The sequence below is a fragment of the Oncorhynchus mykiss genome, unplaced genomic scaffold (assembly GCF_013265735.2).
Source record: "Oncorhynchus mykiss isolate Arlee unplaced genomic scaffold, USDA_OmykA_1.1 un_scaffold_496, whole genome shotgun sequence".
In the NCBI taxonomy this organism is placed as follows: Eukaryota; Metazoa; Chordata; class Actinopteri; order Salmoniformes; family Salmonidae; genus Oncorhynchus; species Oncorhynchus mykiss.
Genome location: NW_023493943.1, coordinates 50,081 through 65,000, shown reverse-complemented (window position 1 = coordinate 65,000; position 14,920 = coordinate 50,081). Strand labels below are relative to the sequence as shown.

Here is a 14,920-nt window from a genome sequence, read left to right as displayed (position 1 = left end):
TGTGTGTACCTGTGTGTTTTTATGTGTGTGTACCTGTGTGTTTTTATGTGTGTGTACCTGTGTGTTTTTATGTGTGTATGTACCTGTGTGTTTTTATGTTAAATCAAATCAACGTGTATTGGTTGGTTACACAGATTTGCAGATGTTGTCGCAGGTGCAGAGAAATGCTTGTGTTTCTAGCTCCAACAGCTCCAACAGTGCAGCAATACCTAGCAATGAAACAACAAAACACACATCATCAAAACATAATACATATCAACATGAGCAATGTCAGAGTCTGGAATATAAATATATACACTGAGTGTACAAAACATTAGGACCAAACAAATACAGGCACACACTTACAAAAACATACAGGTGTTTTTTAAACACAGACGCACACAACCTTATTGCAGGATAATGCAGTGCAGGAAATGTACAACTTTTTTTTAGGTTTAAAAACGGATTCTGAAGTCTGTAATTTCCACTTTGAAATGTCCAACTTGATTAGTCTATCTCTCTCTGTCTTTACAGTGTGTATGTGATGTGAGGGTCTCTCTCTCTCTGTCTTTACAGTGTGTATGTGATGTGAGGGTCTATCTCTCTCTGTCTTTACAGTGTGTATGTGATGTGAGGGTCTATCTCTCTCTGTCTTTACAGTGTGTATGTGATGTGAGGGTCTATCTCTCTCTGTCTTTACAGTGTGTATGTGATGTGAGGGTCTATCTCTCTCTGTCTTTACAGTGTGTATGTGATGTGAGGGTCTATCTCTCTCTGTCTTTACAGTGTGTATGTGATGTGAGGGTCTATCTCTCCCTGTCTTTACAGTGTGTATGTGATGTGAGGGTCTATCTCTCTGTCTTTACAGTGTGTATGTGATGTGAGGGTCTATCTCTCTGTCTTTACAGTGTGTATGTGATGTGAGGGTCTATCTCTCTCTGTCTTTACAGTGTGTATGTGATGTGAGGGTCTATCTCTCTCTGTCTTTACAGTGTGTATGTGATGTGAGGGTCTATCTCTCTCTGTCTTTACAGTGTGTATGTGATGTGAGGGTCTATCTCTCTCTGTCTTTACAGTGTGTATGTGATGTGAGGGTCTATCTCTCTCTGTCTTTACAGTGTGTATGTGATGTGAGGGTCTATCTCTCTCTGTCTTTACAGTGTGTATGTGATGTGAGGGTCTATCTCTCTCTGTCTTTACAGTGTGTATGTGATGTGAGGGTCTATCTCTCTCTGTCTTTACAGTGTGTATGTGATGTGAGGGTCTATCTATCACTGTCTTTACAGTGTGTATGTGATGTGAGGGTATATCTCTCTGTCTTTACAGTGTGTATGTGATGTGAGGGTCTATCTCTCTCTGTCTTTACAGTGTGTATGTGATGTGAGGGTCTATCTCTCTCTGTCTTTACAGTGTGTATGTGATGTGAGGGTCTATCTCTCTCTGTCTTTACAGTGTGTATGTGATGTGAGGGTCTATCTCTCTCTGTCTTTACAGTGTGTATGTGATGTGAGGGTCTATCTCTCTCTGTCTTTACAGTGTGTATGTGATGTGAGGGTCTATCTCTCTCTGTCTTTACAGTGTGTATGTGATGTGAGGGTCTATCTCTCTCTGTCTTTACAGTGTGTATGTGATGTGAGGGTCTATCTCTCTCTGTCTTTACAGTGTGTATGTGATGTGAGGGTCTATCTCTCTCTGTCTTTACAGTGTGTATGTGATGTGAGGGTCTATCTCTCTCTGTCTTTACAGTGTGTATGTGATGTGAGGGTCTATCTCTCTCTGTCTTTACAGTGTGTATGTGATGTGAGGGTCTATCTCTCTCTGTCTTTACAGTGTGTATGTGATGTGAGGGTCTATCTCTCTCTGTCTTTACAGTGTGTATGTGATGTGAGGGTCCATCTCTCTGTCTTTACAGTGTGTATGTGATGTGAGGGTCTATCTCTCTCTGTCTTTACAGTGTGTATGTGATGTGAGGGTCTATCTCTCTCTGTCTTTACAGTGTGTATGTGATGTGAGGGTCTATCTCTCTCTGTCTTTACAGTGTGTATGTGATGTGAGGGTCTATCTCTCTCTGTCTTTACAGTGTGTATGTGATGTGAGGGTCCATCTCTCTGTCTGTACAGTGTGTATGTGATGTGAGGGTCTATCTCTCTCTGTCTTTACAGTGTGTATGTGATGTGAGGGTCTATCTCTCTCTGTCTTTACAGTGTGTATGTGATGTGAGGGTCTATCTCTCTCTGTCTTTACAGTGTGTATGTGATGTGAGGGTCTATCTCTCTCTGTCTTTACAGTGTGTATGTGATGTGAGGGTCTATCTCTCTCTCAACCTACTTTCATGATACACTACATGACCAAAACTATGTGGACACCTGCTCCTCAAACATCTCATCTTGGTCCCCCTTTTGCTGCTATAACAGCCTCCAGTCTTCTGGGAAGTCTTTCCACTAGATGTTGGAACATTGCTGCGTGGACTTGCTTCCATTCAGCCACAAGAGCATTAGTGAGGTCAGGCTCTGATGTTGGGCGATTCGGCCTGGCTCGCAGTCGGTGTTCCAATTCATCCAAAAGGTGCTGGATGGGTTTGAGGTCAGGGCTCTGTGCAGGCCAGTCAAGTTCTTCCACACCAATCTCGACAAAAAAACATTTCTTTTATGGACTTCGCTTTGTGCATGGGGGCATTGTCATGCTGAAACAGTACAGGGCCTTCCCCAAACTGTTGCTAAAAAGTTGGGATCACAGAATGGTCTAGAATGTCATTCCCTTCACTGGAACTAAGGGGTCTGTAGCCCGAACAATGAAAAACAACCCCAGACCATTATTCCTCCTCCACCAAACTTTTCCACTGCTCCAGATTTCAATGGACCAAGCTTTACACCACTGCAGCCAACGCTTGGCATTGCACATGGTGATCTTAGGCTTGTGTGCTGCTGCTCGGCCATGGAAACCCATTTCAGGAAGCTCCCGACGAACAGTTCTTGTGTTGACTTTGCTTCTAGAGGCAGTTTGGAACTCGCTAGTGAGTGTTGCAACTGAGGACAGACGATTTTTGGGAGCGGTGTGGGTGTTTTACATTGGCACAGCAATCAGAAGGAAGGGTTAGGGCTTATTATTGATTCAAAAACATATGTAGAATTGACCCTCCCCCAACCCTGTTAAGAGGAGCACAGGGCAGTTTCCCTTTTCTGACCCTGTTGCAGTGTGTGTGTGTGTGTGTGTGTGTGTGTGTGTGTGTGTGTGTGTGTGTGTGTGTGTGTGTGTGTGTGTGTGTGTGTGTGTGTGTGCGCGTGTGTGCGTGAGTGTGTGTGTAGAGGACATGCCTCCTGTGTGGGGTTATTATCTGGCTGAGTAAACACACAGGGCCTCTTTTCCTCCTCTTCCTCATCCTCCTCCTCTTCCTCCTCCTCCTCCTCTTCATCATCCTCCTCTTCCTCCTCCTCCTCCTCCTCCTCTTCCTCCTCTTCCTCCTCCTCTTCATCCTCCTCCTCTTCCTCCTCTTCCTCCTCCTCCTCCTCCTCTTCCTCCTCCTCCTCTTCCTCCTCCTCTCTCCCCCTCCTCCTCCTCAGCTCTATCCTCTTCCTCCTCCTCCTCTTCCTCCTCTTCCTCCTCCTCCTCCTCTTCCTCCTCCTCCTCTTCCTCATCTTCCTCCTCCTCTTCCTCCTCTTCCTCCTCCTCCTCTTCCTCCTCCTCTCTCCTCCTCCTCCTCCTCAGCTCTATCCTCTTCCTCATCCTCCTCTTCCTCCTCCTCCTCCTCTTCCTCCTCCTCCTCCTCCTCTTCATCCTCCTCTTCCTCCTCCTCTTCCTCCTCCTCCTCAGCTCTATCCTCCTCTAACTCTCATTTTCTTTTCCCCCACGTATCTCCTTTTACGGCCCCAACAAGGTCCGTATTCAAACACCCACCTCTCTCTTCAAACTTATTTTCTTCCCTCTCTTTTCTCCTCCCTCCTTTGAGGAGGAAGAGAGGGAGGGAGGGAGGAAGGGATGGAGGCAGGAGTGTTTTTGTTTGTCTTTGAATTCGGCGACAGCCACGAAACTGGGTACAATCCCTTGATGTTGTTTAGGGTTAAAAGGGGAAGAGAATAACATGCTCTCTGGTGGCAGACACACAGGCAGACACACACACACACACACACACTCTCTCTCTTTTACCCAGACACACACCCAATGACCAGTGTGCCCCCAGTGAAGGGGGTTAGTTAAGTGGGGTGAAGGCTCTGCAGAGTGTGAAATGATGATACTGTGAGGAGACTGACAGAGACTGAGGTAGCTGTTAGTTACTTCAACATCTTCTAGAGGATCTCACTATGGTGATACAACAGTCTAGAGCAGGGGTTTCTAACTCATTCCATGGAGAGCCTAGTGTCTGCTGGTTTTAGTTTATTCCTTTCAATTAAGCCCTAGACAACCAGGGGAGGGCAGTTCTTTAGTAATTAGTAAGCTTAACTCATCAATCAAGTACAAGGGAGGAGTGAAAACCTGCAGACTCTCGGTCCTCTGTGGTCCTCTGTGGAATGAGTTTGACATGTGGTCTTGAGAGAGAGACACATCGAGACACCGTTGCCCTAGAGCACACAAAAAAAACGATACATACCTCGGCCTAAACATCAGCACCACAGGTAACTTCCACAAAGCTGTGAACGATCTGAGAGACAAGGCAAGAAGGGCATTCTATGCCATCAAAAGGAACATAACATTTGACATACCAATTCATACCAAACCCATTGCCCTTCATGGTTGCGTGGTCAGAGGTCCGCCCACCAACCAATAATTCACAAAATGGGCCAAACACCAAATATCTTCAATGTGCAACTTAAAACACCAAGTAATGCAGAATTAGGCCGATACCCACTAATTATCCAAATCCAGAAAAGAGCGGTTAAATTCTACAACCACCTAAATGGAAGCGATTTCCAAACAAATCCATCACCTACAGAGAGATGAACCTGGAGAAGAGTCCCCTAAGCAAGCTGGTCCTGGGGCTCTGTTCACAAACACAAACAGACCCCACAGAGCCCCAGGACAGCAACACTATTAGACCCAACCAAATCATGAGAAAACAGAAAGATAATTACTTGACAAATTGGAAAGAATTTAAAAAACAGAACAGAGTAAACTAGAATGCTATTTGGACCTAAACAGAGAGTACACAGTGGCAGAATACCTGACCACTGTGACTGACCCAAACTTAAGGAAAGCTTTGACTATGTACAGACTCAGTGAGCATAGCCTGGCTATTGAGACAGGCCTCAACCTGGCTCTCAAGAGAAGACAGGCTATGTGCACACTGCCACAAAATGAGGTGGAAACTGAGCTGCACAGATCCACAAGAAAATATCAACCAGTGAAGAACAAACACCATTGTAAATACAACCCATATTTATGTTTATTTATTTTCCATGTTGTACTTTAACTATTTGCACATCGTTACAACACTGTATGAATTATATGACATTTGAAATGTCTTTATTTTTTTGAACTTTTGTGAGTGTAATGTTTACTGTTAATTTTTATTGTTTATTTCACTTCTGTATATTATCTACATCACTTGCTTTGGCAATGTAAACATATGTTTGCCGTGCCAATAACGCACACACACAACAAGCTCTCACAGTCCCACTGCAGAACCAGACGCTTGTCTGTAAACGTCAGATGTCGAAGGTTAAGTTTAGGCATTCATTCGGAATGGTTAAGTTGAGGGCTACATTTTGGGATAGGTATGGAGCCGCAGCTCACCCACACAACTCACATAACCCTTAACTTGAAAGGTAAACCTATGAATTGGATAATAATATTGGAGTTAAATTTAGTAAATGTGGTTGTCAGTGATGGTTCACTATACTATATATGGCTGAATTTTGCATTAATGTATTCAGCGCATTTCCAAGTATAAGACCTTTTTATAGCCAAGACCTGAAAATACCCTCACCTTCTAGAAACATCCACTCTGCTGAATCACTCCTTCAGAGCCCTGTGTAGCCTTCTACTGAAATGCTACTGTACTGCTACACAGTATACACACCCTGATGTGGTCATACACTATGAATGGTAGCTGTTAGTCCTGTCTCTTTACTTGGAAAATGGGGGAGAGGAGGGAGGATGAGGGAGGATGAGGGAGGGGGGAGAGGAGATGGAGGAGGAGGAGGAGGAGGGGGAGATGAGATGATGAGGAGGGAGATGGAGGAGGAGGAGGATTGGGAGAGGAGAGGAGGGATGGCGGGAGGAGAGGGGGATGAGGGAGAGGGGAGAGGAGATGGAGAGGAGGGAGATGGGAGAGCAGGAGGGGGAATGGAGAGGAGGGAGGGGGGAGGAGAGGAGGGATGGAGGAAGATGGGGGAGAGGGGGAGAAGAGGGACGGGGGAGAGGAGGGAGAACGGGAGGGAGAGGAGGGATGGGGAGAGGAGGAGGAGATGGGAGGGAGGTAATGTCTCTTGCTGAGTGGATTAGTGTGAGGTAGGAAGGAGGGCAGCCCCAATTAGATATTAGTGTTTAAACAGGAGCCATTATCTACTGTGGCCAGCACAGCGGGGGACGCTCACACACACACACACACACACATACACACACACACACACTTATTCCCCAACACTGCTGCATAGGGGCCAGTAGAAATCAGCACTGTCAGCACATTTCCCCTCTGTCAATAAGCCAATTGGATATTCCCTACACCTACATTCTAACACTCAGCACCAATCATACTGGACACACAGTCTCCTCCCACAAACTGTATTAAAGAGATCATCTAATAGTCAGATCCTTGTGTGATGAAACCTCAACCCATTGACTGACTACAATACACACTAACTCAAGTATGCATTGAGGGCCTGTCTCTCAACATAGGAATGTGTGTGTGTGTGTGTGTGTGTGTGTGTGTGTGTGTGTGTGTGTGTGTGTGTGTGTGTGTGTGTGTGTGTGTGTGTGTGTGTGTGTGTGTGTGTGTGTGTAATATTAATTAGTGTTTGTCTCTGTTGTTGACCCTCTTGTCCCCTGCAGAGTCTCTGGACAAGTGGGAGCGTCTGACTGTAGCTGATTCTCTGGAGCCAGTCCAGTTTGAGGACGGGGAGAAGATCGTGGTACAGGGAGACCCCGGAGATGACTTCTTCATCATCACAGAGGTACAGCAGTGTGTGTGTTTGTGTGTACGCATGTCTTTTTCTGGTTGTCACTAGCTTCCACAGCCACAAAGTCATCAATATGGCTAAACCTCACCTATTTCTACAATGTATCTTCTTAAAATTTGATTTGAACCCTAACCTTAACCACACTGCTAACCTTATGCCTAACCTTCACATTAAAATACAAACAAAAAGCTAATTTCTGTTGCCAATTTTGACTTTGTGGCTGTAGAATCTGACTTTGTGGCTGTAGAATCTGACTTTGTGGCTGTAGAATCTGACTTTGTGGCTGTAGAATCTGACTTTGTGGCTGTAGAATCTGACTTTGTGGCTGTAGAATCTGACTTTGTGGCTGTAGAATCTGACTTTGTGTCACTGTGTCAGTGAGTGTGATGTGTGTGATGTGTCAGTGTGTCAGTGAGTGTGATGTGTCAGTGTGTTATGTGTCAGTGTGTCAGTGAATGTGATGTGTCAGTGTGTGTGATGTGTCAGTGTGTGTGATGTGTCAATGTGTCAGTGAGTGTGATGTGTCAGTGTGTCAGTGTGTGTGATGTGTCAATGTGTCAGTGTGTGTAATGTGTCAGTGTGTCAGTGTGTGTGATGTGTCAATGTGTCAGTGTGTGTAATGTGTCAGTGTGTCAGTGAGTGTGATGTGTCAGTGTGTCAGTGTGTGTGATGTGTCAGTGTGTCAGTGTGTGTGATGTGTCAATGTGTCAGTGTGTGTGATGTGTCAGTGTGTCAGTGTGTGTGATGTGTCAGTGTGTCAGTGTGTGTGATGTGTCAATGTGTCAGTGTGTGTGATGTGTCAGTGTGTCAGTGTGTGTGATGTGTCAGTGTGTCAGTGAGTGTGATGTGTCAGTGAGTGTGATGTGTCAGTGTGTCAGTGTGTGTGATGTGTCAGTGTGTCAGTGTGTGATGTGTCAGTGTGTCAGTGAGTGTGATGTGTCAATGTGTCAGTGTGTGTGATGTGTCAGTGTGTCAGTGTGTGTGGTGTCAGTGTGTCAGTGAGTGTGATGTGTCAGTGAGTGTGATGTGTCAGTGTGTCAGTGTGTGTGGTGTCAGTGTGTCAGTGAGTGTGATGTGTCAGTGAGTGTGATGTGTCAGTGTGTCAGTGAGTGTGATGTGTCAGTGAGTGTGATGTGTCAGTGAGTGTGATGTGTCAGTGAGTGTGATGTGTCAGTGTGTCAGTGAGTGTGATGTGTCAGTGAGTGTGATGTGTCAGTGAGTGTGATGTGTCAGTGTGTCAGTGAGTGTGATGTGTCAGTGAGTGTGATGTGTCAGTGAGTGTGATGTGTCATGTCTATGATGGAAGTCCAGTGTCTTGTTGTATATCAATACTTCCTCTTGTCTGAGATCAGAACTGATTACATCCTTATTGGCTCCAGGAGACAGACGAAGTGGCGTTGTGAGGTGTGTGTGTTTGTGTGCGTGGTGCATGCGTGTGTTCTGAGGAAGAGTGTGAATGAGTGTTTGGGAGAAGGGGGCTGGTCACACTGCTAGGTTTGTGGTTGTGTGGAGCAGGGCCCCTTAGAGCAGGGCCCCCCACCTGACAGCCAGTCAGTCAGCCTAACACACTTTTTATTAACTCCATAGTTTACAAAGGGGTTCCATCAGGGTCAAGCCAAGAGGACCAGTGTGTGTGAGGGGGGTCGTCTGTCCTTTTTTTGGTCTGTTGTTTTCACCTCCTGTTTCTCATCCTTTCACAACCCTCACCTCCTGTTTAAACTTGGCTTGCTCTCATTATTTTCCTCTCTCCCCCTCTCCTTCTCATCACTCTTTACCTCTCTCTCTCTCTTCTCTCTCTCTCCCCCTCTCCTTCTCTCTCTACCTCTTAGTCTCTTTCTCTACCTCCCTCTCTCTTCCTTACGCTCTCTTTCTCTACCCCTCCAAAAATCTCTCTCCAGCTCTACCTCTTCTCTCTCTCTTTTACCCCCTATTCCCCCTCCCCCTCTCTCTTTCTCTCTCAGCCCTAACAATAGCCCCAGTGATTGGTAGCTAGCTAGCATGGAGCTCTGTGAGCCAAGCCCCAGTAAGGCGCAGCTGAGACTGGAGGGCTGGAGGGGTATTATCAGGCTGCTGAGTGAAGTATCCCTCCGTTTGGCTCTCTCTCCATCTCCACCTGCACCAATGAGCCTGCAGCACTGTAGCCACAACCCTCCCTCTCTACCTCCTTCCTTCCCTCACTTTCTACATTCCTCTCCCATCCTCTCTAGTCTGGAAGGCAGCTGCATTGACTGTGCTGTCCTCTCCTCGTTTCTAGATCGACTGTGCTGTCCTCTCCTCGTTTCTAGATCGACTGTGCTATCCTCTCCTCGTTTCTAGATCGACTGTGCTATCCTCTCCCTGTTTCTAGATTGACTGTGCTGTCCTCTCCTCGTTTCTAGATCGACTGTGCTGTCCTCTCCTCGTTTCTAGATCGACTGTGCTGTCCTCTCCCTGTTTCTAGATCGACTGTGCTGTCCTCTCCTCGTTTCTAGATCGACTGTGCTGTCCTCTCCCTGTTTCTAAATTGACTGTGTTGTCCTCTCCCTGTTTCTAGATCGACTGTGCTGTCCTCTCCCTGTTTCTAAATTGACTGTGTTGTCCTCTCCCTGTTTCTAGATCGACTGTGCTGTCCTCTCCCTGTTTCTAGATCGACTGTGCTGTCCTCTCCCTGTTTCTAAATTGACTGTGCTGTCCTCTCCCTGTTTCTAGATCGACTGTGCTGTCCTCTCCCTGTTTCTAAATTGACTGTGCTGTCCTCTCCCTGTTTCTAGATCGACTGTGCTGTCCTCTCCCTGTTTCTAGATCGACTGTGCTGTCCTCTCCCTGTTTCTAGATTGCCTGTTCCATCCCCCTCATAGTTTCTAGATTCCATTACAGGTCAGGTGATGTGAGAGAGAGAAGAGAGGCAGGTCACATACTACAGAGTCTAGACTTCCAGTTGTAGGCTAAGGCCCTGACTAAAGGCATAGTAGAGACCGGCTGGAGAGGAGATACAGTGCCTTGCGAAAGTATTCGGCCCCCTTGAACTTTGCGACCTTTTGCCACATTTCAGGCTTCAAACATAAAGATATAAAACTGTATTTTTTTGTGAAGAATCAACAACAAGTGGGACACAATCATGAAGTGGAACGACATTTATTGGATATTTCAAACTTTTTTAACAAATCAAAAACTGAAAAATTGGGCGTGCAAAATGATTCAGCCCCCTTAAGTTAATACTTTGTAGCGCCACCTTTTGCTGCGATTACAGCTGTAAGTCGCTTGGGGTATGTCTCTATCAGTTTTGCACATCGAGAGACTGACATTTTTTCCCATTCCTCCTTGCAAAACAGCTCGAGCTCAGTGAGGTTGGATGGAGAGCATTTGTGAACAGCAGTTTTCAGTTCTTTCCACAGATTCTCGATTGGATTCAGGTCTGGACTTTGACTTGGCCATTCTAACACCTGGATATGTTTATTTTTGAACCATTCCATTGTAGATTTTGCTTTATGTTTTGGATCATTGTCTTGTTGGAAGACAAATCTCCATCCCAGTCTCAGGTCTTTTGCAGACTCCATCAGGTTTTCTTCCAGAATGGTCCTGTATTTGGCTCCATCCATCTTCCCATCAATTTTAACCATCTTCCCTGTCCCTGCTGAAGAAAAGCAGGCCCAAACCATGATGCTGCCACCACCATGTTTGACAGTGGGGATGGTGTGTTCAGCTGTGTTGCTTTTACGCCAAACATAACATTTTGCATTGTTGCCAAAAAGTTCAATTTTGGTTTCATCTGACCAGAGCACCTTCTTCCACATGTTTGGTGTGTCTCCCAGGTGGCTTGTGGCAAACTTTAAACGACACTTTTTATGGATATCTTTAAGAAATGGCTTTCTTCTTGCCACTCTTCCATAAAGGCCAGATTTGTGCAATATACGACTGATTGTTGTCCTATGGACAGAGTCTCCCACCTCAGCTGTAGATCTCTGCAGTTCATCCAGAGTGATCATGGGCCTCTTGGCTGCATCTCTGATCAGTCTTCTCCTTGTATGAGCTGAAAGTTTAGAGGGATGGCCAGGTCTTGGTAGATTTGCAGTGGTCTGATACTCCTTCCATTTCAATATTATCGCTTGCACAGTGCTCCTTGGGATGTTTAAAGCTTGGGAAATCTTTTTGTATCCAAATCCGGCTTTAAACTTCTTCACAACAGTATCTCGGACCTGCCTGGTGTGTTCCTTGTTCTTCATGATGCTCTCTGCGCTTTTAACGGACCTCTGAGACTATCACAGTGCAGGTGCATTTATACGGAGACTTGATTACACACAGGTGGATTGTATTTATCATCATTAGTCATTTAGGCCAACATTGGATCATTCAGAGATCCTCACTGAACTTCTGGAGAGAGTTTGCTGCACTGAAAGTAAAGGCTGAATAATTTTGCACGCCCAATTTTTCAGTTTTTGATTTGTTAAAAAAGTTTGAAATATCCAATAAATGTCGTCCCACTTCATGATTGTGTCCCACTTGTTGTTGATTCTTCACAAAAAAATACAGTTTTATATCTTTATGTTTGAAGCCTGAAATGTGGCAAACGGTCGCAAAGTTCAAGGTGGCCGAATACTTTCGCAAGGCACTGTAGATACACTGAGAGCATAAAGCACAGAGAGAGATGAACCAAAAAGGAAAGAGACTGTTTTTGCAGAGAGAGAGAGCGCTTGTCTGACTCTGGACTTCCCCTCCAGCAGGCCCTCAGCCCAGTCAGTCCATTCCTCTGTCCCCCTGGGTATTCTCTGGTCCCTGTGTGTCTCTGACAGATCAGGACCCCACTGAGAACATGGCCCTTTTTAAACGGGAACAGGCATCTGGTGTCATTTCTAAAGCCCCAGGAAAAGAATAGGGGAAATTTCCCATTGAAAGCCGAAAAAGCCCTGTATTTCTCACTGGTTTAATTTCAGAGGGACATCCAGGCCTCCTGTCTTTTATATCATCTGTCTGAGTCACTCTTTCATTCCTTTCTCATTGGTGACAGCATGGGTATCCCATGTCAGGGTGTCCGCGGGTCCTTAAAGAGTCTTAAAAACTATTCAATTCATTTATCTGATTTAAAGGCCTTAATACATCTTAAAATGTCTTAAATTAAGTTTGAAAAGGTTTCAGTTCAATTATTTAAAAAAATATTAATATTTTACATTTCGGCTTCAATATTTATTTTTACATTTTAAATGCGTTAAGCACTATGTGGGTTGTAATGCTGTAACAACACAGACTAAAACCATGCATAGAAGTCCCATGATGGTGGTAACTGTCCATTACTGATTATCACCTATTAACCACCATGTATTACCATTACTGTACAATATTTCAGTTGTCTATATTACATTTGTTTATTTGATGACTTTATTATTTCATTCCAAGTCATCTCATCTCTATAGAGCTGCTGCCTATGCTGTCAACAATCACTATCTCAGCAGTTCAAAGTAAAATACTTCTGAATACCTGCTGGATACCAACTATCAATCACTGTATCTTCAGGTAGAGATTCCTCTCGAAGCAACTGCTCTCTCTGTTTCCCCTCTTGATCATTCATTTTTCTGTCTCTTATGTAGCAGGCGTAAAAGAAACACAGACCGGACAAGTAGTCACACAATGGATTATGGTAATTGTAGTTCATTATCACATTTTCTGCACTAAACTATGTAGAACATTGTCCTGTTGGAAACTACAATTCCCTACTACATCACACCGTTTGGGTATGATCTGATTAACTCTAGAGAATTGTATTTTTTATTTTTATTTAACTATGCAAGTCAGTTGAGAACAAATTCTTATTTACAATGACAGCCTAGGAACAGTGGGTTAACTGCCATGTTCAGGGGAAGAACGACAGATTTTTACCTTATCAGCTCGGGGATATCATCTAGCAACCTTTTGGTTACTGGCCCAGTGCTCTAACCACTATGCTACCTGTCGCCCCACAGAGAAACTGCAGGTCAATGTGCACTATCTGAAATGGAATTCAAATAATGTAACCAATGTGAGTCAGTGACATTTTGGTTAGTTTCTCAGAACTAGTAATTGAGATAATGCTCCAGCAGAATGGAGCAGTGACTATATCAAGTAGCCTATATAGGCCTGTACTGTTACTCGCATGGCTATCTGGCAGTAAATATCATATTTACAGTTAGCAATCTAGCTAATGTGTTTTGAGATCCCACTTCCTCAGGTGCTAAATGATGTAGCATAGGCATAGCACACACAAAAACATAGAAGGCAAATGCATCTCTAAAAAGCCAAACACATTATTCTGGATCCTATTTTGACATGGTGCAAATCATAATATCCATAATGCATTTCCTGAATATATCAGATGACATAGCTAACTTCTTTCATGTCTTACTTGGCACTGTAAAAATACAGTGTAGAGCCTTCCTGCTTAGCTACCTTGCTTCAAAGTATAGCCATTTGATACCTGATTGACTGAATGAAGGAATTATTTGATTAGACTATTTGGTTGTAGGCTAATGTTCTGATGTTATAGCATAACACCTCCAGGAGAGCCACTGGGTGTGGAGACGTTTGTTCCAGCCCTACTCTAACATCCATACCACTGTTACTGTATAAAACACATGTGGTCAACTCTCCATCTGAAGAGCTAGGCCACTGGGCGTGGAGACGTTTGTTCCAGCCCTACTCTAACATCCATACCACTGTTACTGTATAAAACACATGTGGTCAACTCTCCATCTGAAGAGCTAGGCCACTGGGTGTGGAGATGTTTGTTCCAGCCCTACTCTAACATCCATACCACTGTTACTGTATAAAACACATGTGGTCAACTCTCCATCTGAAGAGCTAGGCCACTGGGCGTGGAGACGTTTGTTCCAGCCCTACTCTAACATCCATACCACTGTTACTGTATAAAACAGTGTGGTCAACTCTCCATCTGAAGAGCTAGGCCACTGGGTGTGGAGACGTTTGTTCCAGCCCTACTCTAACATCCATACCACTGTTACTGTATAAAACACATGTGGTCAACTCTCCATCTGAAGAGCTAGGCCACTGGGTGTGGAGACGTTTGTTCCAGCCCTACTCTAACATCCATACCACTGTTACTGTATAAAACACATGTGGTCAACTCTCCATCTGAAGAGCTAGGCCACTGGGTGTGGAGACATTTGTTCCAGCCCTACTCTAACATCCATACCACTGTTACTGTATAAAACACATGTGGTCAACTCTCCATCTGAAGAGCTAGACCACTGGGTGTGGAGACGTTTGTTCCAGCCCTACTCAAGCACACCTGAATCAGCTTAACAAGGTTCTGTTGTTGCCTGTTGAACAGCTGATTGGTATGGTATTGAGCATCATTATACTAAGCTGGTTTTAGTATCGTAGACAAAATTCTGATTACAGAGTTTGTGATCTAGCTGTTGATTAGTCCATTCTTATTTTATTTATTTATTTCACCTTTATTTAACCAGGTAGGCTAGTTGAGAACAAGTTCTCATTTACAACTGCAACCTGGCCAAGATAAAGCAAAGCAGTTTGACACATACAACACAGAGTTACACATGGAATAAACAGACATACAATCAATAATACAGTAGAAAAATCTTTCTACAGCATGTACAAATGAGAGAGGTAAGGCAATAGTGAGGCCATGGTGGCAAAGTAATTACAATATAGCAATTACACACTGGAATGGTAGGATGTGCAGAAGATGAATGTCCAAGTTGAGATCCTGGGGTGCAAAGGAGCAAGATAAATAAATAAATACAGTATGGGGATGAGGTAGATTGGATGGATTATTTACAGATGAGCTATGTACAGGTGCAGTTAATATGGGCAACCCCATGCTTCAGCCATCAATAGCC

General features: G+C 44.5%; 1 protein-coding gene across 1 annotated transcript in view; it reads left to right on the top strand.

Moving 5' to 3' along the window:
- The window catches only part of LOC110511767 (cAMP-dependent protein kinase type I-beta regulatory subunit), a 42,165-nt gene that overhangs the window by 1,591 nt on the left and 25,654 nt on the right, over positions 1 to 14,920 (top strand). Inside the window, exon 2 of the mRNA XM_036974365.1 lies at positions 6,964 to 7,085. Coding sequence (XP_036830260.1) covers positions 6,964 to 7,085 — 122 coding nt within the window. The remainder of the gene's footprint in view (positions 1 to 6,963; positions 7,086 to 14,920) is intronic.